Source organism: Arvicola amphibius, chromosome 17 (genome assembly GCF_903992535.2).
Source record: "Arvicola amphibius chromosome 17, mArvAmp1.2, whole genome shotgun sequence".
Lineage (NCBI taxonomy): Eukaryota > Metazoa > Chordata > Mammalia > Rodentia > Cricetidae > Arvicola > Arvicola amphibius.
In genome coordinates, this window is record NC_052063.2 from 11,233,761 (window position 1) to 11,258,407 (window position 24,647).

Consider the following 24,647-nt stretch of genomic DNA (forward strand, 5'->3'; position numbering starts at 1 on the left):
CACTTCCAGGCAACTTGATGCCATCTGGCTTCCAGGGACACCAGGCATGCGTGTGGTATACAGACATGCATCAAGGCAAACACCAAGACACTAAATAATTAAATAAAACCAACTAGCACGGATGGAGGGTGAGGCTGCACCCCGCGCTGAGGAGCTACTGGCAACGGATGGCTGCCAGAGGGAGAGGAGTCATTTCCATCAGTGGTGTGGCCAGCTAGCAAGTTGCCCATGCACCAGTACATAACTTCCCAACCGTGTTCATGCAAGCAACCCTGTCGGACTCGGTGGGTCACACACTGTAAGACCCGAAAGTAGGAAGCGGACCTGAGAAGATGGGGTTCGGAGGGAGTGGGATGAGAGGGGAAAAGGGGAAGAAGAGGAATGAAAATGACCAACAAATATATACTGGCATGTGCGTATGTGCGTACGTGTGTGTGAGAGAGAAATAATAAAACTCAAGAGAATCATGTACATTTCAACTATACTGACATATTAACAATATTTTGCTGATGTTGTAAAAATATTTAATTATACTGGACTCGTGAAAATACTGATAGAGCCAGAGGGTGATGGTGCACACCTTTAGTCCCAGCACTTGAGAGGTAGAGGCAGGCAGAACTCTGTGAGTTCAAGACTACGCTGGTCTACAAAGTGAATTCCAGGACAGCCAGGGCTTTTACAGAGAAACCGTCTCAAAAAAATAGGGCTGTACATGGTGGCTTGTTCTTGCAATCCTAGTACTTGAAGTTCAGGTAGAAGGAGTATGTGAGTCCAGAGACAGCTCATGCTATATAATGAGTCTCTGTCAAAAAAGACTTTAATCCCAGTACTCAAGAGCAAAGGCAGGTAGGGCTGAAGGGATGGCTCAGCGTTTTGTTGTTGTTGTTGTTATTCAAGAGTTTCTTTGTACAGCCCTCACTCTGCAGACCAGGCTGACCTCAAACTCACAGAGATCTGCCTGCCTTTGCCTCTTGAGTGCTGGGATTAAAAGCATTGCCAATATACCCAGCTAGATGGCTCAGCTAGAAGCATGAACTTCACCTCCAGAGGACCTGAGTTCAACTCCCAGAAACCATGTTGGGTGGCTCACAACTGCTTTTAAGTCTAGCTGCAAGCCAGAGCCTCTGTGGGCACCTATACTCATGTGTACACACATTTACACATCATTACAAATAATTTTTTTTTCTTTTTTCTTTTTTTGGTTTTTCGAGACAGGGTTTCTCTGCAGCTTTTTTAGAGCCTGTCCTGGAACTAGCGCTTGTAGACCAGGCTGGCCTCGAACTCACAGAGATCTGCCTGGCTCTGCCTCCCGAGTGCTGGGATTAAAGGCGTGCGTCACCACCGCCCGGCTCATTACAAATAATTTAAAATAAAAAGAGGTAGACGCAGGCAGACCTCTATGAGTTCAAAGCCAGCTTGATCTATATAGAAGATCAAGTCAGCTAGGGCTACACAGAGATAGACTCTGTCTCAAAAAAACAAAATAAATAAATGAAACAGAGGGGGAAAAGACTTTAATGTTTCAAAAGGAAAATAAGTTCAAGTAGGCTTCTCTAAATAAGAACTTCAAATCCACAATGTAATGAGGTATACATTTTATGAAGGGTACTTTTATTATTTTCTTACATAACATTTTAATGAATACACCAGGTGCATTTTCTCAGCTGGCAAATAAGACACACAGCAAAACTTCCTTATGCCTGGTAAGTCAAGAGCCGTCACCTGTCTCTGGGAGGATTCGGTTTCTTACGACGGCTGTGATACCTAGAGAAGAAGAAAATATTAGAGGTAAGTGCAATTTTGTGTGTGTGTGCGTGTGTGTAAACACACAGATACTAAGCAAATATGTACTGAATGATTTGAAAGGACAATGATTCCAGGCTAGATTTTTTTTCTTTATGCATACAAACTAGTATCTGGGGTTTTCTGCTGAGTTCTTTACTGAGAGAGGTATTGGGACAATCAATTCCACCTAATTAAAGTCTGCTTACAATTCAAAGTGCTTCACAATCCTGATGGGAAAAGATATACTAGGAGATTACATTAATTAGCAGCCAAAAGCTAATTACTAGCAATAAGATTAAATAAAGTAAATAAGATTAAACATAGGTAAGATCCTAGATAACATGCTTGGTTGTAAGGCTCTGAATAGTCTCCTTCAGTCTGTCCCTTCCAATGAATACAGTCAGGGGATTTTCACAACTTCAGTGACTTGGTTATGAATAATGTTTATGAAGATTAAAGCAATCTGCAATGCACAGGAAGGACGCAAGTAATGATAGCTGGTAAGGAAGTTCAAAAGAGGCTTGGATTCAGGTCACTGGATAATGTGCAAATAAAATGTGCAATAATAAGAGGCTGGAAAAAGAGCTCAGCCAGGAGAGCATCTCCCTGCAAGCACAAGCACTGAGTTCAAGTCCCAGCACCCATGTCAAAAAGGACCAACCATGAGGGCACATGCAGTAGGCGGTGGAGACAGGTAAGACCCTGGGGCTTGCTGACCAGCCTAACCTAGCTGGGGAGCTCTGGGCTACTGAGAGACTGTCTCAAAACAATGGTGGGTAGCTTCTGATAATAACGCTTGAGACATGAAGCTGTCCAATAACCTCCGCACTCCCGCGTACATCCCTCCACATAAATAAACTCAAGTAGACACACAGACAAACAGTAGAGCTGGTGAGACGCACAGGCAGTAAAAGCACTTGCTGTGTAAGTCCGATGACCTGAGTTTCAATCCCTGGAACCACGGCAGAAGACTGACTCCTGACAGCTGTCCTCTGCCATCCACATTATCAGCATGGCATGCACACATCCACACACTTGTACACACACAACACTAATAATAAAATAAAGGGGCTGGAGAGATGGCTCAGCAGTTAAGAGCACTGGCTGCTCTTCCAGAGCTCCTGAGTTCAATTCCCAGCAACCACATGGAGGTTCACAACCATCTATGATGAAATTTGATGCCCTCTTCTGGTGTGCAGGCATACATGCAGATAGAACACTGCATACACAATAAATAAATAAGTATTAAAATAAAAACTTCTTAAGTAAAATGAAATAAAAGACAAACAACTTGCTTATTCAAATACAATAAAAATTACTTATGACACTTTTATATTAAAATAAATGTAGACTGTGTCGGCCAAAACCTCTAACTTTTTTCTTGGAAAAGAGACACAGACAATATCACCTTCAGGTTGTAATCCCAGCATTCAGAAGCTGAAGCAAGATTGTGACAAGTTTAAGAGTTCCAGGACAGACTGGCCTATGTAGTAATAACCTGTCTCAAAACAAAGCATGCAACAAAAAAGAAACACACACACACAAACACACGTTCAGAGAGGTAATTAAGTAAGGAACTTGTTTAGATAGGGAAAAGAAAGGTTGTTTTATTACAGAGAACCAAAAACTTTAGGGAAAGTCTAAAAAAAAAAAAAAAAAAAAAAAAAACTAGCAGGCAGTGGTGGCATACACCTTGAGGCTAACCTGGTCTACAGAGTATTACAGGTGAGCCAGGGCTAGCTACATAGTGAAACATTATCTTTAGATTCAGTTGGTAAAGGCACTTGATTCCAGGTTTAACAACAGAGTCCCATCTCTGGGACCGGAAGGAGAGCCCCAGCGCCCGTAAGTTGTCCTCCGACCCCCACCTGCTCAGTACGGTATGTACCCATTCCCTTCTCTAATAAAAATAATGTCAGGCCAACCTCACCAAGAAGTGTAGTGTGAAGTAGTAACCGTGAGAAACTTGTCTACTGAAGAAGAGAGAAGGGACCCCCTGAAGAGAAACTGGAGCAGTTAACAGAGCTCTGGGAGCCAGAGTCACCTAGGTGCTTAAATGATGACCACTCAGATCCAACACACACAAAACAACAGCTTCCTCTTCTTCCTTCCCCATCCATATGATGGTGCCACCACCCGCCAGAACACCCAGTCACAACTGCCTCCTCTCCCCTATGCTCCCCATCACACACACACTGGTTTCTTTCTTGTCACTGGGGTCAAACGTTTGAAGCAGCCTAAGGGAAGAGGTTGCTTTGGCCAGCTGTAAAGGGATTGGTTCACAACAGTGAGGGAAGCACAGAAAAGCCGCGCTGGCTCTGGCCAGAGGGGGTCAGGTTTCACTTCCCAGAGGCCCAGACAGACCCCATCTCCTGAAGGGGTGGAGACCAAGTGCAGAGACACAGAGTTTCAGATCCATATCCACCAGCACTCCGCCTAACCAGCGCTACTAGAGTTTCCTCCACATCTTATCTGGCAGGCTAGTCCTTCATGTCTGGGAGGTTGTCACCATTTCCTGTATATATCTCTGAACCATCTTTCAAGGTTCACTGACACTTTGTTTATATTCACTGTCCTCACCCCTCAGCTCTAACAACTTGCAAACAAGGAACAGGTTTCCATAAGCTAGCCCGTACTGGGACAGTCTGGTGCCTACACTCAGAAGCTCTATGGGTATAGCCTGCACCAGAGTCAGCTCAGGGGTGGTTACCCAATTGCACCAGGGAATGAGAACAGAGCTCGCTCAGACAAACATAAATAACAAGGAACACTTCATGGCTTGGTTTGAAGAAAGACATGAAAGATGATTCTGGGCTAGGAGTATAGCTCAACAGTGAAACACGCTGTGGGGCCCTAGGCTTGATCCCTAGCGTTGCAAGAAAGGAAATGAGAACTTGATTGGGGGTGGAGGAAGAGAGAGGGAGTGTATCTCAGAATACAGAAATCGCCTCTAAATCACAAGGCTCTGGGTTCAATTCTTAACACTTCAGGAACCAAAAAAATGAACAAATAAAGTAAATATGCTTTTATTTAAAAGGAGGGTGGCAAAATGGCTTAGTGGGTAGAGGCACTTGCCACCAAGCCTCAAGATCTAAGTTTGATCTTTGGGACCCATATGGAAGGTGATCACCAACTCCCCCAAGTTATCCTCTGACTGCCACATGCCTCCCAACCCCAAACAAACAAATAAATAGAATAAAATTTTATTTGAAAAGATGAGAGAAGCCAGGCTGTGGTGGTGAATATCTTTAATCCCAACACTTGGGAGGCAGAGGCAAGTGGATCTCTGAGTTCAAGGCCAGCCTGGTCTACAGAGAGAATTCTAGGACAGCCAGAGATACATAGTAAAACCCTGTCTTAATAAAATAAAACCCAAACAAAAAACAAAAGAAAAAAAACCAAAAAAAGAAAAAGAGGGGAAAATAGTAGATAGGTAGGTAGGTAGATAAGATAGATATACATACAAAAGAAGGGCCTGGGACCTGGCTCAATCTTTAAAGTGCCTTCCATGGAAGCATGAGGATCTGGGTTCAAATCCCCATTGTCTACATAAAAAGCCAACCAGTGTTGCAGTGGACACTTGTCATCTTAGAGCTGAAGAGGCAGAGACAGGAGCATCCCGACGGCATGCTAGGCAGCCAGTCTAGGTAATCAGGTCTGTCTCAAAAAGTAAGGTAGGAGCTGGAGTGGTGACTTAAAGGTTAAGAGCACTGGCTGTTCTAGGAGAACTGGGTTCAACTCCCAGCACCCTTCTGGTGGCTCACGACCATCTCTAACTCCAGGTGCAGGGGATCCAATGACTTCCCCCCTCTCACTACCTAGGGCACAGCATGCATGTGGTGCCTAAAGATGAAAGTAGGCCAAACACTCATATATAATATAAAATAAAAATAAGTTAAGTAACAGGAGGTAGGGGAGAAAACCAGTTAAGTGAGGGGATGGGAGAGGAGACGGAGGAAGGACCTGGACGCTGACCTCTGGCCTCTATGCACACACACAGTAGCATGAAAATGCATATACACACACACACACAAAAACACAGACACACAAAGAAAGATTAGTTCAAAACAACCACAAAAGAGAGCTGGAGCCACGGTCAGACACAGGCGAAGAACAGCACAGTGTGAGCACTGTAAGCAGAGAGGCAACTGGTTTCTAAAAGAGCCAGGGACGCTATTTACTGACCAGTCAGACCCTGCACAACTATTTTTTGTGTAATAATTCAAAATTTGTTAAAAGTGGATAAAGGGAGCCTGGGGAGACAGCTCAGAGGTTAAGAGCACTTGCTGCTCTCACAGAGAATGCAGGTTTGGTTCCATTACATGGTGGCTCCCATCCCAGGGGCTCTGGGTGCTCCTCTGGCCTCCATGGGCACCAGGCACACATGTAGTGAGCATGCTTACACAGACAAATCACTCGTGCACATAACAGAGAAACTACACAAAGGAAGGGCTGAGAACAAGGTCAGTTGAAGAGCGGAGTGAAACTTACTGTCCGTGCGGGTACCAGCGGTGCTTCGTGGTGAAGAACACCTTGCTGAGTTGTTCTATCATGGGGCCTTGCTCAAGCCGCTCGCTTTTGATTTCTAATTTGGTTTTCAGCACTTGTTCATGTGTTTCTTCATTATTACACAAAATGTCTGGTTGAGGGATAGGCTATAAAATAAGCAATAACAAACAGGTGTAGAAATGTAAGCCAGGACGGAACAACGAGCACACTCAGCAATTGATCAGACTTCCTGACACTGGGGGAGCAGCAAGAGCACTTTCAGTTATATTATTCAAATTAGAAATACTCTTCGACACACAAAAAATTTGTGGGTTTCTTTTCCAATAATAAAAGTTCTTATTCAATTCTTTTCCACCGGTAATAAGGTACTTATCTTTTTTTCTATTTCCCCAAAGTACATTTTAGGATCCATATTACCTTTTAACTTGAATGTGACAGTCTACCTTACATATTATTAAGGAGAGAACAATGAAAAGCATAAAAGACCTCTATGATGGTTTAACTAAGAATGGCCCCTGGACTCGTATACTCAAATGTTTGCTTCCCAGGTGGACTGTTTGGGAAGGGTTAGGAGGTGTGGTCTTGGTGATGAGGTGTGTCAATGGGGGTGGTCTCTGAGGTTTCCAGAGCCCACGCCAGGCCGTTTCTCCCTCTGCTTGTATATACAAGCTCTCAGCTACTGCTCCAGCATCGCGCTTGCCTCCCTGCTCCTCTGCTTGTATATACAAGCTCTCAGCTACTGCTCCAGCATCGCGCTTGCCTCCCTGCTCCTCTGCTTGTATATACAAGCTCTCAGCTACTGCTCCAGCATCGCGCTTGCCTCCCTGCTGCCACACTCCGTTATGATGATCATGACCTAACCCTGTGAAACTGTAACAAGCTCCCAATGAAATGCCTTCTTTTATAAGTTGCCTTGATCAGGGTGTCTTTTCATAGCGACAGGACAGTAACACAACAGAGCCTTTAGATAAGACTTTTCTCTTAGGTTCTGATGTTTGTTGCTAAAGGTCAAATGTCTGAAGCCAGGCATGCTGGAATTCACCTGTCATCTCAACACCAGGGAAGCTGAGACAAAAGAGTTGTCACTGAGGACACTGAACAACAGAATGAGTTCCAGGAGAGCATGGATGATAAAGAGATCCAGCCTGGGCCACAGTGAATCTTGTAAATATTATAAACAAGGCATTTGGGGCCGGCAAGATGCCTCAGCAGATAAAAGCGCTCCCTGAGAAAGCCTGACAACCTGAGTTTGCTCCCCGGTACCCACATAAAGTCGGATGGAGAGAACTGAGTCTACAAAGTCACCCCTGGACTCCACCCGCACGATGTGTGTCTCAGTCACTGTTCTAACCATGACAACTCTCATAAAGGAAACGTTTCATTGGGGTGGCTCACAGTTTAAAGGTTTAGTCCACTATCGCCATAGCAGGAAGAATGGCAGCATGCGGACAGTAGCTGGAGAAGGAGCTGGGAGTTCCACAACTGGATGTGGGCAGCAGGAAGAAAGACACTGGAACTGCCTTCAGCTTTTGAATCCCCAAAGCCCACCAATGACACACTTCCTCCAACAAGGCCACACCTCCTAATCCCTCTCAAGTAGTGCCACTCCCTAATGACTAAACATTCAAATATATGAGCCTATGGGAGCCATTCTCATTCAAACCACCACAGAGCAAACATATGAGCCATACACATCATACAGAAACGTGCAATAAAAATAAAAAAAACTAATGTCAAGTGTTAATAAACACTGGCTCTCATTCCCTAGCAGTCTTAATTCTAGAATATTCCAATTTTGACTGAAGCTTAAAATATTTGCCAGGTGTGACAGTACATGTCTTTAATGCCAGCACCTGGGAACCAAAGGCAGGTTGATCTCTGTGCAGGCTTGAGGTCAGCCTGGTCAACAGAGCGAGACAGCTACAACTGCACAGTGAGACCCTGTCTCAAAAAACAACACACACATTTATTTTCAAGTGTACAGATAAAAAGGACATGGGAATAAATTTTGAAGTCTACACCAACACCACTAGCAGACTCAGAATTTTTTTAAAAGCAGTTCTCCTTGACCAGCTTTAGAAGGGTGTGTCTCAGGAAGACAGAAAAGCTACCATGAAACTAAGCACTGAAGCACTCACAGCTCTCAGCCTGAATTCCTGTGTTTTCCTTTTCCCTTCTCCTTTTGTCACATTTATTTACATCTCGTGTGCATGTGTGTGTGTTCCACCATGATGATCACGTGGAGGTAAGATGATAGCTCAGGAACTGGCTCTCCCCTTCTTCTACCGTATGGGTCTCGGGGACTGAACTCAGAGGGCACGTTACCCATGGGACCATCTTTCTGACCTCTGTTTCTTGAGGCAGTCTTATGTAGCTCAGGTGCCTTTAAATTTGATGTGTAGGGGCTGGAGCAATGGTTCAGGAGATAAGTGCACCAGCTGTTCTTCCAAAGGGCCTGGGTTCAATTCCTAGCACCCACACAGCAGCTCACTGTCTGTAACTCCACGATCTGACGCCCTCACACAGACACACATGTAGGCCAAACACCAATGAATATAAAATATAAATAAGTAATTTAAATCTGATATGTAGCCGGAGAACTACCTGGCTCTCCTGACCCTCTTGCCTCTATCTTCCAGGTGCTAAGATTACAGGCATACACCATTTTAAGTGGGCTTGCTTGTTTTAGTTAGGAAGTCAAACACTGGGCTGGAGAGATGCTTCAGTGGTTAAGAGCACTGGCTGGTCTTCCAGACGACCTGGATTTGATTTCTAGCATCTACGTGGTGGCTCACAACTGTCTCTAACTCCAGTCCTAGGGAATCCAACGCCCTTTTCTGGCCTCTGCAAGTACTGTTAGTGCACAGACATATATGCAGGAGGAACATCCATATGCATAAAATAAAAATTAAAAAGTTTTTTAAAATAAAAAAATTTTAATTTGATTTTTGAGCTGGGCAGTGGTGGTGCACACCTTTAATCCCAGCACTCGGGAGGCAGAGGCAGATGAGTTCAATGTCAGCCAGGTCTACAGATTGAGTTCCAGAACAGCCAGGGCTGTTACAGAGAAAAACAAAACCAAAAAACAAAACAAAACAAAAATAAACAGAAAAAAGAAAAAGAATTCTGTTTTCTAGACCCAAAGCAAAGGTTATCAGACAATTCCTCACATACTTTTGTGTGTTCGTACGGGATGTCCACAGAAGGGTGGTAGCACACTATTGTCCGGCCATCGGTTGTCAAAGCGAGCTCTACCTTGCTGGAAAGGGACATTTAGAAATACGGTTAGACTGTGCTCAAGGAAGCATGAGTACTTTCAGGTTTGGGTTTTAGTTTTTTTGAGACAAGGTCTTCCTGGAGTCCAGGTAGTCATGGAACTCACTACATAGCCCATGCTGGTCTCCAACACATGGCAATCCTCTTGCCTCTGCCTCCAAAGTGATTGGATAAGAGATACATACCATCATATCTGGCAGAATGACTTTTGTTTTGAGACAGGATCTCATGTGCTCCAGGTTGGTTTTGAACTTACTATGTAGTCAAGGATGACCTTTAACTCTCGATCCTTAAAATTATACCCAGCAAGAATAATTACCCTTAAAGAGAAAACTAATTAGAAATCAACCCAGACGCCACACGGAAAGCTAGGCCCCTGGCTGCTAGAGAAGGGCAAGGGTGAAAAAGCAACCGTGGCAGTGGTGCAGGCTCCATGCACACACACCAGCGTGCTAGGTGAGCCACAGGAGCAAGGGCAGCCCCAAGGGTACGACTACTGCTGCACATGACATCTGAGGACAAAGCAAGGGTTTCTAGGATGACTTTCACAAAGCCATGGCCAGTCAACCAATGTGGACGTTCCATATCACAGAAGAGGCTGGGGGCATTTAGATGACGCTTTCTAAGACTTCCAGAACACATCAGCCCTAAATCCTGATTTCAAGAGGCTACTTTAAGCCAGGCACGGTGGCACGCACCCCTAGTCCCAGCAGGCCAATCTCTAAGCTCTAGGCCCAGCCTGGTCTATAGAGCAAGTTACAGAACATCCAGGGCTACCCAGAGGAAACCCTGTCTCAAAAAACAAACAAACACAAACAAAAAGTTTTAAGCTTAAGACAGACTATTCTAGACAAAGAGGAAAAATACTGAAAATAGTTACGGAACTTTTCAGACCTAACTGAAATGTTAACTGACAATTCTTACAACTGAATCTAACAGTGTTAATTTGAATTGGCTCTGAGCAACTTTGTGTGTAAGATAAGGGAGGTCCATGCACTATAGAACTGAAGTTTGAAAGCTGACCGGGGCTGCTGTGATGATGGCGCAGTGGGCAAAGGCGCTCGCTGCCAAGAGTTTGATCCCCAGGACCCACATGGAGAAGAGAGTTGTCCTCTAATCTCTATATGCATGTCATAGCCCATACATGCACACACACGAATAAACAAATGGAATAAAAAATGTATTTACATAAGGTTGCTAATTACAGGTTGAGAAACTATGTTGAATATACTTTTATGCTACAATAATAAAATATTTCAATTTAAATGCAAAATTAATCACAAATGTTAAAGGGGACATGCTGCATAACAAGTGACAACCAGGACTATAACAGAAATTTTCAGCTAAACCACCGTAAGAAACAGTAGTGAAACTATAAACGATAAACTGTATACTGCATTATTTTACTATGATCTTACCACTGAACTCTACACATAATTGCAATAACATTTCTGATATTAGTTAATTATCTATTTTTCATTTTTTTACATAAGGAAAGTCTCACTTTATACCTCTGGCTAGCCTAGAACTCAAAGCTTCACCTGAATCTGCCTCTCCAGGGTTGGGATTAAATAAGAGCACCACCATGGCCAGCTCAAACAAGTTTTTAATACCCTTTTTAAGATTCATTTTATGTGTCTGAATGTTTTGCCTGTATGTATGTATGCATACCATGTGTGTTCCTGGTGTCCTCAGAGGTCAGATGAGGTTATCAGATCCCCTGGAACTGGAGATATGAATGAGTTACAAGTCATCACGTGGGTGCAGGGAGCCAGACCCAGGTCTTCTGCAAGAGCAGCACTTTTAACCACTGAGCCAGCATCTTTCCACCACCATCACTTCTTTTTGAGCCAAGGTCTCACTAGACAGTCCAGGCTGGCCTTGAACTCACAATCCTCTTGCTTTAGCTTTCCAGGTGCCAGGATGACCACCACAGCTGGCTTTAGGGGGTTTTGCATAATATATACACTGACATCACTCAATCTGTTCAGGTTCAAAGAAACATAACCCAGTCTTAGTCATCACTAGCTACTTAGTACTCAACAAATGTACAGTTAAAACCAGTATCAGAAAGTTGGCTGTAGAGAAGGCTTGTGGTCTTGCAAAGGACCCTGGTTCAGTTCCACATGGTGGCTCACAAGTCAGTAGCTCTGGTTCCAGATCTGATGCCCTCTTCTGACCACCTCAGACACCAGGAACACATGTGGTGCACATACATACATGCAGACAAAGCACTCATCCACATAATAATAGTTAAAGAAATGTACAAATTCCTGGGCATGGTGGCACATATCTAAGCACTAAGAAAAAGACCAGGAATCCAAGGCCAGACTCAACTACATGGTCAGTTTGTGCCTAGCCTGGGCTGTTTTTTGTTTGTTTATTTTTATTTACTAAAACTTGCGATAAAACACACATAACTTAAGAAAATAAATTGCATTTTTTGTACATCCACTCTGCTCAAACAACAACAACAACAACAACACAAAACCATATCATATGCTATTCTAGTTCTCAGAATAATGACTAAGTTGGATAAACACCACACAAGCGGTGCTGCATTCAGCAGTGCAATTTGGAATTAATCAGTGCCAAACAAAAGATGGATAAATACCTAATCTAATAGATATAAGCCCTAACATAAAATTATAAAAACAAATTAGCTTTTACAAAAAGTTAAAGCCTGCCGCAGAAAAAGCAAATCTGTTATAACAAATGTGAGCCTTCACTGCAACAGAAGAGCAATAGATTTGATCTAAAATGTAGAATGTGTATAATCCAGATACACACTTAATCCATACACACAAGACTCAATTTTAAAAACAAAATTAAAGAAAGACTAATCAGGAGAGCAAACCTAAAATCATTTCAGATGCGGATGTGACACATACCAGTTGTAGTCATCTGGAAGAGGGGAGTAGGTAGACTTTCGACAAGCACTAGACAAGGCTCCATCTGCGAAAACCACAGTAAAATAGTTTAGTTCAGCATAGAAGCAAATTTAAACATTAACCAACATTTGTTTCATTTTTTTTTTTTTTTTTTTTTTTTTTTTTTTTTTTTTTTTTGTTTTTTCGAGACAGGGTTTCTCTGTAGCTTTGGAGCCTGTCCTGGAACTAGCTCTTGTAGACCAGGCTGGTCTCGAACTCACAGAGATCCGCCTGCCTCTGCCTCCCGAGTGCTGGGATTAAAGGCGTGCGCCACCACCGCCCGGCTTGTTTCATTTTTGTTGCTGTTTATTGAGACAGGATCTCACTATACAGCCCTTAGTGTCCTGGAACTCACTCTGTAGACCAGGGTGCCCTTGAGGTCAGATTATCAGCCTGCCTCTGCCTCCCTATTGCTAGGATTAAAGGCATGTGCCACCACATCTGGCTTAAATGCTTTTTTTTTTTTTTTTTTTTTGGTTATTTTCAAAACAAGGTCTCTCTATATAGTCTTCAATTTATCCTGGAACAGTCTGACCGGGCTGGCCTCAATCAGAGACCCACCTGCCTCTAGGCGTGCACCGCCATGACAAAACCAATGTCTGCTGTTGGCTATAGAACAGGCTAAGGACTCAACACGTATGACCATTCCTGCCTCACACGAGTAATGAGCAGTCTGCTCTGGGAGATGGACAAGAAGCTCCAGTACACAGGGTCTGAGCTGTCAAGCTGGGTAAGCTCTAGGGGAAAGGCAAGCTTGCACATTCCAGAAGGCCTTTCTAGAGCAGCTGTCTCCACTGCCCTGAGGATGAAGAAATGAGGCAGTGCTAAAAGGGGAATACAATGTTCCCTACAGACAAGGAATAGCTCAGACCAGAAATAAAAAGAGAAAATAAAAACATTTGGATATTCCAACCTTTCCAAAAAAGAACATCAAATATTTGGGCATTCTAAGGAGCATGGTTTATAAAGACTGTTTAAGTGATGAAATACAAATAATTTGTTCAAAATTAACTTGTCTTAAAATACTCACACTTCAAAGAGTAACTACATTTTCAGAGCACTTACAGACCCAATAGCTATGTTTTGTTCTCTTAGTTGTTGCTCTTTTTCGAATGGGGTTTCTCTGTGTAGCCCTGGCTGTCCTGGAATTTGCTCTGTCGACCAGACCAGCCTTGTGCTTACAGAGATCCGCCTGTCTCTTCCTCCCAAGTGCTGGGATAAAGGCCAGGCAAGCTATACATTTTTTTTAATCTGTAAAAAGTTTTTTAATGTTCAAAATAAGGATATTCCTCCAAATGCAAAGGAAAAACTCAGAGGCAGCTCATATGGTAAAAGTAAGTTCTGAAGCCGGGTGGTCGTGGAACACGCAGTGTTTATATGACCTTACTCACATCGTCTCTGCTATCCTTTTCTGCCCCTAAGTTATCATGAGATCAAACAGCTTCGTAAGTTTTAAAAAACACCAAGTCCTTACCTGAATCTGATTACACACAGGAGTTTTTAATGTTCTCACACAAGGAAGGGCTTTTCCTTTTTTTTTTTTTTTTTTTTTTTTTTTAAGGCAGGGTTTCCTCTCTAGCTGTGCAGCCTGACCTGGAACTTGCTCTATAAATCAAGCTGGCCTTGAACTCACAGAGCTCAGCCTACCTCTGCCTCCCAAGTGCTGGTATTAAAGGTGTGGCCGCCACCACCCGGCAGGAGAGCTTTTTCTGGATGCTCTTTGTACTTTCTCTCTAACTGTTGGTTTTGCTTTGCCAACAATGTTAATATTCTACTTTTTCACATAAAATGTCAAAAATAGGACAATTTAAGTTTGTTCACAGTTAACTGGATATTCTTACAATCCCAGTCAACTCAAATCAGTTAACCATTTCTAATCTGTTGGGTACAAGAGGGACTGAGGATATCAAATGTGGACTAGGGCCACAGTATAAATGTAATGAGCAATCTAACAGTAAAAAGATCATTTCAGTAAAGAGGGACAAAAAAGTAGTCCCATGTTAACTCCTGTGAAGGCTGAGGGCTGTGTGGGGCTGGGCATCACTTAGGGAGAAAGGAGTCTAGGTAGCAGGGATCTTTCTCTCAACTTGCCACCAGGATTGATGACCTGAGTTCCATCTCTGAGACCCACATGACAGAAGAGAACCAATTCCACAGACAAACGTGCAGTTTTTAAAAACAGATGAAAAACAGACCAACTAAAAGGAGAATTATCAAAGCTGGGCACGTGGTTTTCATATAATCCATGTCAAAGCCACAGGGCCACACAGCAAGGCCCTGTCCCAAGACAACAAAACAGTAACTAGCACCAGACTCCATGTACCGCTCTGACACAGACCTTCACAGGGCTCCAAGTCAGCGCATGAGATACTTGCACACCCACCCTACTGCTGCACTGTTCACAACAGTCAAGACAGCCATCAACAGGCAAGGGGAAAGGAAAATGTAGCATATATACACTTCATTCAGGCATAAAGGATGAAATTATGCCATTTGCAAAAAACTGGATGGAACTCAGATTATAATGGTAAGTGGAGTAAGTCACACTCTGAAGGACAGATAGCCGAGTGTGGCCCTCACAATTGTAATCAGGGAAACTGAGGCAGGAATCCAACAAGTTTGAAAGCAGGCTGGATGAAACACTGAAAACAGTAACAACAAAATCCCTAGTGTAGTAGAAATCCTAGTGTCTGGGAAGTGGAGGCAGGAAGATTAGGTATTCACCAAGGGCAGCTCACCTACTAGCAAGTTCAAGACCAGCCTGGGCTAATGAAACTGCCTCAACCAAACAAAAAACAGCCGTGTTGCAGGAGGCCATTTGTTCATTCCCAGCTGCCCAGACCTGAAATAATCACTCAAAACCATATTATTTGTAATACTGTTTGGCCAATAGCTTAAGTGTATTTTTGATGAATTCTTATCTTAAATTAACCCATCTCCATTAATCTGTGTATCGCCATGTGGCTGTGGCTAACCGGGTGAAGTTCCATCCATAGCAGCTGTCTCCAGAGGAGCTACATGGAGGATCCCTGACTCTGCCTTCTTTCTCCCAGCATTCAGTTTAGTTTTCCCGCCTAGCTAAGTTCTGCCCTACCACAGGCCAAAGCAGTTTCTTTATTCATTAACCAATAAAAGCAACACATAGACAGAAGGACCTCCCACGCCAGAACCAGATGTAGCTCAGTGGCAGGGCAATGACCTAGCATGTGTAATTTCAGTTCCCAACACCACAAAAACAAAACTACAGATCTGGACTAGGGATATAGCTCAGTGTGTAAAGCACACACTGTACAAGTGTGAGTGCCCGAGTCTGGACTCTTCACACCCATGTAAGAGTCCTTGGTGCTTTCTGGCCATCCAGCCTAACTAAACCACAAGCTATGGGTTTACTGAGAAACTGTCTCAAAAAAATAAGGTAGAAAGCAACAGAGGACGACAACCTAAGTTGACCTCCAGCCCCATACACATGCCCAGGTAAGCACACCCATGCACATACCACACACACAAATAAAACATATGCGCTTCTAATACCCATGCTGGAGAGCAAGCATAAGCAGACCCCAGACAGCCTAGGCTAACTGAAGATCTTCAGGTCCTAGTGAGAGACCATCTCAGCAAAAGGTTGACGGCGCCAATGGAAAACAACCCAAAGTTCTCGGGCCTCCACAAGTACACTCACACCAACATTCACACCCACCCCACAAAGCAAAAAAATTAAAATTAAAAATTAACACACACACAGAAAAGATAAAAACTGTGTCTCCCCTAATATACATACAGAATATATGTGTAGCCGGGCGGTGGTGGCGCACGCCTTTAATCCCAGCACTTGGGAGGCAGAGGCAGGCGGATCTCTGTGAGTTCGAGACCAGCCTGGTCTACAAGAGCTAGTTCCAGGACAGGCTCCAAAGCCACAGAGAAACCCTGTCTCGAAAAAAAAAAAAAAAAAAAAAAAAAAAACAAAACAAAACAAACAAACAAAAAAAAACAGAATATATGTGTATACATACATACATACATGGGGATTATGGAGTTTTTGTTGTTGTTGTTTTTGAGACAGGGTTATAGTACGGAGCCCAGGCTGGCCTCCAACTTCCTGCAATCTTCCTGCCTCTGCCTCCAGAGTACTGGACTACAGGTGGGCATCCCATGCCCAGCCTGCCTGCAGATAATGTGAAAGCAGAAGGGGCTAGAGAACGGAGAGGGGAAATAAAGGAGGATAATGAGGGGAGGAATATTCCATGTATTCTCTCCTGTGGAAATCTAGGTTTAAATTACGTACAAATATGTGACATGAAAGCAAAGGGGGCTATTCAGGGAGAGGAACGAACCAGCAAAAGGACTATGTATGCACGAAATGTCATAATGAAACTCGTTTTGTATGCTGACTAGAAGATTAACTAGAAAGTAAAAAGCATTACAGCAATTTTATTGTTTATTATCGATATTTTGAGACAGACTCTCACTATGTTGTTGTGGCTAGCCTGAAATTCACTATGTATACCAGATTAGCCTTGAACTCACAGAGATCCACCTACATCTACCTCCCAAATGCTTGGGATTATAGGCCTGTGTCTCCATGCCCATCTCACCCGGTAACTTTTTGTTGTGTTGAGACAGGGTTTCTCCATATAGCCCTAGATATCCTGGAACTCACTATACTAGTCTAGGCTGACTTCAAACTCACAGAGATCCCCCTGCCTTTACCTTCTGAGTGCTAGCTAGGATCAAAGGCCTGCATCACCATGCACAGTTCAGCATAGCAATTTATTTATTTATTTATTTATTTATTTATTTATTTATTTATTTATTTAGGCTTTTTTGAGGCAGGGTTTCTCTGTGTAGCTTTGGAGCCTGTCCTGGAACTTGCTCTGTAGACCAGGCTGGACTCAAACTCACAGAGATCTGTCTGTCTCTGCCTCCCAAATTCTGGGATTAAAAGAATGTGCCACCACCACCCAGCTGGTTGTTTTTTAAAAATGACCTAAAAATCCATATATTATCTTATAAAACACATCATATGTTGAGATTTTTATTAGTGTTATTGTTATTTTGAGACAAGGTTTTACTGTAGCACTGGCTGGTCTGGAACTCTTTATGTAGACCAGGCTGACCTCGAACTCACAGAGATCCACCTGCCTCTGCCTCCCGAGTACTAGAATTAAAGGCGTGCACCACCACCCAACACTATAGTAACTTTTAAAAGCCTAGATAATCAAAAGCTAAATGTGTTTTGTTTTGACCTTACAAATATAGAATGTGCCGGGCAGTGGTGGCGCACGCCTTTAATCCCAGCACTCGGGAGGCAGAGGCAGGCGGATCTCTGTGAGTTCGAGACCAGCCTGGTCTACAAGAGCTAGTTCCAGGACAGGCTCCAAAGCCACAGAGAAACCCTGTCTCGAAAAAACCAAAAAAAAAAAAAAAAAACAAATATAGAATGTGATAAATGAAATATCCAAGCCCTAAAAATGAGGAGCAGGTGAGCAAATGGAAAAGTGGGATTTAGTAAGTTTGAACACTGTTTTAAAACGGAGTTAAGTGAGCTCCAATGCCCCTAAATTACCTATTCATTGCTGGGGACGAGAGGGATGAAAGCGGATTGCTGTGAGAAGCAGGACTTTTACATTCTATTATTTGTGTCAACAGATTGACTATTAAGCATATATTAACACATTTTCGTGATGATCTTCAGAAGAAAAGCACATTTATTTGTTTTTTGTTTTTTTTTTTTTTTTTTTTTTTTGGTTTTTCGAGACAGGGTTTCTCTGTGGCTTTGGAGCCTGTCCTGGAACTAGCTCTTGTAGACCAGGCTGGTCTCGAACTCACAGAGATCCGCCTGCCTCTGCCTCCCGAGTGCTGGGATTAAAGGCGTGCGCCACCACCGCCCGGCTCTATTTGTTTAATGGTTATATCCATAAGGGGAAAAAACTTCCCACAGTATTAACAAATGATTGTCCCTGAGAGATGGGCCTGTGGATTTGCTTTTTATTTCCAAATCTTGAGAACTACTGAAAAAAGTAACAGCTGTAAAATATGCAAAGTCTAAATGTTCCTCCTAAAGGGACGCTACTGTCTACCAGTTCACCTAAATCCTACTTGTGCTTTAACGATGATTACCCTCAATCTTTTACTCAGCATTTATGAATGTACACACACACACACACACAAATCATCTTCTAAGCCCACAAAAGAATCATTCTCTGATATATCAGGTTCTTTTCTCTATCTATTTGGTGATCTGTTCATGTCGGTAACAGCCGCACGATATTTAGTTAAAAGATGTAGCATAATTTATCCATTCCCCTTCTGACTGACATTTAAATCCTGTCTCTTTTTATTGTTGCAAACAACAAGCATATAGAATAACCAAATATTTTAAATATTCTGTACCTGAAGAGGCATAAAACTTTTAAAACATTTTTTTTTCCAAAAGCTTCACTTACTTTGGATTGGCAATAAATGTTTCCAGATAGTCCTGCTTGACGTCACCCATTTCACTACTGCAGCCATGATCTTTATGAGGTGACGTGAACAAAGATATTGTGAGGAGAAACCGCTTCTCACATCTGTTTCTAGGCACACAGATTTTCATTCCTGCTTAAGAGATAAAAGAAATCACGCAAAGGTGAATGTAAACACTACAATAGGATAGGAACTATTAACTAGCACTAGTCTTTGGAAACATGCTTTTCAACTTTTCAGTTCCACACAATTCAACAACAGGGCAAAGAGCAATGACATCAAACTATAAAAAAGAAAACCCGGGATGGAGAGATGGCTCAGTGGTTAAGAGCACTGACTGCTCTTCTAGAGGACCCGGGTTCAATTCCCAGCACCCGTATGGCAGCTCACAACTGTCTGTAACTCCAGGATCCAGCTCCCTCACACATTTATACATATAGGTTAAAACACCAATAAAATAAATAATAAAAAAAGAAAGGAAACTCAAGAACTAAGTCCACTATCATTTCTCTTAACTGCAACCTTCTCAGCACTCAATGTAGTCTGTTTCAGTTCAGCGGTCAGTAGAGATGCGATTACTTAGGAAGCCATTCACACAGAATACTCCTCAAACACTAGTGTGTCTACGTACTAATTCCCAAGTACCACATAAGACCGTATCACTTACAGTAATAGTGTTTCCAATGAAATGAAATATGCAACAAGACCTATCTTTGGCCCATGAAAAGTGTAAGAGGAACCATCTTACGGGTTTTAAATAAAGTGCCCTCGTCACCATTTCATCTTACCGTCACATAACATTTAAAGATGTCAAAGCATATTTATATTAAACCACGAAAATGTAAAGGACTTGCTTCCAAAGACTTCGGAACTCACTTAGAAACTGGAAAATCTGAGGCAAGTCATTAAATAAAAGACCTTCCAAGTATTCTGTGGTAAACTGAGGGGAACAACCACAATTTTTTAAAATATTTATTTATTTATTATGTATACAATATTCTGTCTGCCATGTATGGCTGCAGGCCAGAAGAGGGCACCAAAGCCACCATGTGGTTGCTGGGAATTGAACTCAGGACCTCTGGAAGAGCAGGCAATGCTCTTAACCACTGAGCCATCTCTCCAGCCCAACAACCACAATTTTTATAAATGGTGTAAATAAATCGTATACAATGACCGTGCCCCTATTTTCAATTTGTCTCAATGGCTATCTATGCCTTTCCCTTGCTCAGTAGGCATCAAAGGGACAGTAGGCACAGACCCTCATTATTTGCAGGTTGATTCCTGGCACTGTCAGAACAGGGAGACTTGCTAACCCAGAGTTCATTCAGCGTGCGATAGTGGTGTACAATACTGGCTTGCACTACTGTGGATTTCCTTACATTCTGCGCTCTTTCAGGCAGGTGATAGGAACAAAGGCCGAGAGAAGTCTAATGATGTATTATTTTAGTAGTCCACTGTATAACTGGTGGCATGCATGGGACACAAACCCACGTCTTCCGATTACAAGCCCAAAATCAAAACATTTGTGGGAGACAGCAAGTTTCCTCGGCTCGATACTGAAATACCCGGCAGAGGGTTCAACCATTGCTGCATAAAGACTTTCGAGGGTGAGCCCCTAGGCACCGAATTCCGTTCCAAATCAAACACCCTGGTGGGTCTGTTGGAGGAACTGGTGCACAGGGACCATGACCCATGAACCGACAGAAAAACTTGGATCAGAACGGGTCTCAGGAGTCATAAGAGCATGGTGCAGCCGGACGCGCACCAGCACACCGGTGGTGAGCTACGGAGGAGGCGCAACCATAAGCCAGCCCTTCTGCTGGACACCGGCAGCCTCGCCCTGCGGGCAGCGACAGACAGAAAAGCCTCAACGCCTACGGACAAGCCTTCCACGCCTGTACCAAAGGAAGAGAAGGCAGCGGTTATATACCCAGCTACTCACCGCGGGCCCGCCATCTTGCTTCAATCCGGGTCCTAAAGAAGTCGTCCAGCGCACGCGCCACAGGCCCGCAGGGTATTCTGGGAGTCGTAGTTTTTGTCGGGAAAGTAGCTCTGGTCGTAGATAAAAGGCGGGGAGGGCGGATGGGCGGGTCCCTATGGCCAGCATTTGTTATGGCTTCTTGGCTTGCAAAAGGTGCTCAGACAACACAATCGCTTCCCTTCCGTTTCTAGTAGCAGGTAGTGTTTAAAATAACAACAGCAAAAACAAGTTTATGTTAATACTCAGAGAGACACTAGACTATTATCCCATGATGGATGAATTAAGTTTTCTCAGGGGAGACAAGACGTCAGAGAATTCAAATGTGGATGTTAGAGCTGAGAGGGAGACATTCCGGGTGTGACTTTGTTGACTAGCTTGAAGGTTAGTCAAAGCACAAGAGAGAAAAGACTAAGAGAGCAGATTGGGAGTTGTCTGATAACGGTGGGAGTGAATTCCATTTGGGAGTTGTTGAGTTGGGGAGTCATCTGAGATGCCCAAGTGGTGATATAAAGCAAAGCAGGCTGGTAGATTTGTTTCTGGAGAGGGGAGGTTGGGCTACAAAGGAATATAAAGCGGTGAGAATGAGGGCTGGGTGTGTAGCTTGGTGCTAGAGCATGCCTGGGGCCCTGGGTTTGATCTCCAGCGCCACAAAAACTTAATAAATTATGGGCTGGTGTAGGAAGAAGACGTAGATAAAATGGAAGGTGGCTCCAAACTAAGCCAAGGAACTCCCAATACTTGGAGACCAAATGTAAGAGGTCATGGGAATATCTGAAAAAAGACATCCCAATAAATAAATAATAAACTCAAAACACTAGCAAATAGTTTACATTGGCACACATAAAAGTAGTTTGGCCTAGAATAGTGGTGAAACCTTTGATAGAAACACCACTCAGGAGGCAAAAACAGGTGGATCTCTGTGAGTTCAAGGCCAGCCTGGTCTACATAGAGTTCTAGGACAGGCAGGGCTGTACAGCAATAGCCCATCTAAGAAAAAAATAGTTTGAAATTCAGAGTCATAAAATGGCAAAATAGGCAAAAAAAATCATAGAACCAGAATGAGGTAACTGCCCTGGAAATGATGGGCAAGTTACCCAGTTAGTGATGCCCTGGAAATGATGGGAAAGTTACCCAGTTTGTGATGACCTGGGCTTCCTGCCGCAAAACTTTACAAAGTAGAGAAGTGCCAGGTGGGTAGTACAGACCTGTAGTCTCAGAATTTAGGAGGCTGAAGCAGAAGGATTTCTGTGAGGTCAAGGCCGGTCTGAGCTACATAGTAAGTTCCAGGCTAGCCAGGATTACACAGAGAGACCCTGCCTCCAACAGGCAACCCAAATATATATTATATATAAATAAATAAATATATATATATATATACCAAGATAATTAATATTTGTATAAACTAAATGTAACTGGTAAGGGTGTAAATCAAAATTGTCACATTATGTCTGAAATAACTATGTTAACTGTCATGTTGTGTCTGAAGTAACTATGTTCTACCCAAACAGATATTGCAATTTTACCCTAACCTTCATCTAACATTGATATAATTGTGTTGTGTGGTCTTATCCCTTTAACAACACTGCCTCCCTGATCTTTGGCACAAGACTGCTTCTGAGGTAGCAGCCTGCTTTTGATCACTGGACAAAGAAAAAGGGACTACAGTTTGTATGGTGGTCAATAACTTCCTCACCCACGCTGTGGCGGTACATCCAAAAATTGGGTCAGATTGAAATTTAAATGTTTTCATGCTTTTAAATGGAATGCAGACCATGAGTTATACTTTATTCTCCCTCTAAAGTTTTTTTTATAAGATTTATTATTATGTATACAACATTCCTTCCATGTATGCTTGCATGCCAGAAGAGGGCACCAGATCTCATTATAGATGGCTGTGAGCCACCATGTGGTTGCTGGGAATTGAACTCAGGACCTCTGGAAGAGCAGTCAGTGCTCTTAACCTCTGAGCCATCTCTCCAGCCCACCACCCCTCTAAAGTTCTTATGAGCAATCCACATTGTATTTGCACTTCTGTCTTTTCTTAAGTGTTGCATGTGTTGCAGCGTGGGTGTGGGTTTAACAGTATGGGCTCTCCTTTCTGATGAGCTCTCCTGGAAGCTCTCATACTTTCCGTTTCAATTGAGCACGAGGAGTTGCCTGAAACCAATGGCAATGCCGTTTAATACCAGAAGCTCTGTAATCTGTTTCTCCATCACCTTCATTCCATTTCCTTTTAACAGGCATTTTATTTTTTTATTTTATTTATTTTTTTTTTATTTTTATTTTTTTTGGTTTTTCGAGACAGGGTTTCTCTGTGGCTTTGGAGCCTGTCCTGGAACTAGCTCTTGTAGACCAGGCTGGTCTCGAACTCACAGAGATCCGCCTGCCTCTGCCTCCCGAGTGCTGGGATTAAAGGCGTGCGCCACCACCGCCCGGCTTTAACAGGCATTTTAATAACTGAACATACTATTGTTCCTGAGATGGGAAGTTTCCTATGGCCCTTCTAATCCTGGAGTCCCCTTACCCTTCAGCCCACACTGGGCATCAAAATGTAGCATGTGTACCTGTGTGGATGTGGGTTCACGCGGGTCCATCAAGACTCAGAGACACTTTAAAATGAACTTACCCAGGGCTAGAGAAATGGCTCAGTGGTTAAGAGCACTTCCTGCTCTTCCAAAGATCCTGAGTTCAATTCCCAGCAACCACATGATAGCTCACAACCATCTGTAATGAGATCTGTTGCCCTCTTCTGGCCTGCAAGCATATATGTAGGCAGAACAGTGTATACAAAAATAACAAACAAATAAATAAATCTTAAAAAAAAAAAAGAATGAACTTACCCTTTTGCAGCAGCAAAGGGGTCCAGCCTCAATGGACTGAAGCATTTTCCCTTTGCCCAGGGCAGTTTTATTTTGCTCCATATTTCCAATTAAGCCAGTTGGTTTCCATATGCTCAAAACGATCAATACAATGTCAAGTGCAAATTCTCGATTCATCAGGTACCACAGTATTCCAGATTTCCAGAACCAAGTTTTGCATAGTCTTTTGTGGAGGCCGAAAATTGCAGACCCATTTCCACCTTGTCTGACGGTCAGAGAGTTTGGAGATTTGGCAAGCAGAGTTGCCTGCCCCAACTCAGGAGGTGAGTGCTTGGTTCTTTTGAAATTAAGATAAGTTCACGCCATCCTGATAGGCTGTCAGGATATGCAAATGTACTTCTACTCATTCTTTAGTAACTGTGAGGTCACCTAGGGAAGGCCATCTTCAGAATTAGAGCACCCTGGCTACCTAGACAACTGAACACTAATGATTTGATGTCTCAGAGTGATAAAGCCATTGACGGTGTGAGTTATCCTTTTGTGTCATGTTAATAAAGTCTTTGGTTACCTCCCCTCACCCATTTATGTTGGGTATAAAAATTGTGGAAAAATAAACACGAGTGAATTTCAGAATTTCAGACACTGGAATGCCCTCCCTCCCAATACTTTCCCTGTTTCCTGTCTTATTATGTGTCTTCATAGTCTTTACTTATATTTCTTCAATCCCCATGCCCTTACCCTGGTAAGAAGTATTTTTGTGGAGGTCGGTCATCGACAGTCTTTGTATCCTTGGGAAATTCTCAGCAAGCTTCACATAGGGTGACAAGAGGTATCTGGATTAGAGCTAGGTGCAAGCACATTGGAGCTGGGTCAGGTATAGCCCAG

At 43.1% G+C, this 24,647-nt stretch overlaps 1 protein-coding gene across 1 annotated transcript; it reads right to left on the reverse strand.

Moving 5' to 3' along the window:
• Positions 1-1,591: 1,591 nt before the first annotated feature.
• Mrpl42 (mitochondrial ribosomal protein L42) lies at positions 1,592-20,991 on the reverse strand. The gene is made up of 6 exons (XM_038315107.2): positions 20,905-20,991; positions 18,944-19,094; positions 12,462-12,525; positions 9,469-9,553; positions 6,277-6,440; positions 1,592-1,764 (listed from the first exon to the last, which is right to left on the reverse strand). The coding sequence occupies exons 2-6, from the start codon at positions 19,008-19,010 to the stop codon at positions 1,719-1,721; spliced, it is 426 nt and encodes a 141-aa protein (XP_038171035.1). The 5' UTR covers positions 19,011-19,094; positions 20,905-20,991; the 3' UTR covers positions 1,592-1,718.
• Positions 20,992-24,647: the final 3,656 nt, after the last annotated feature.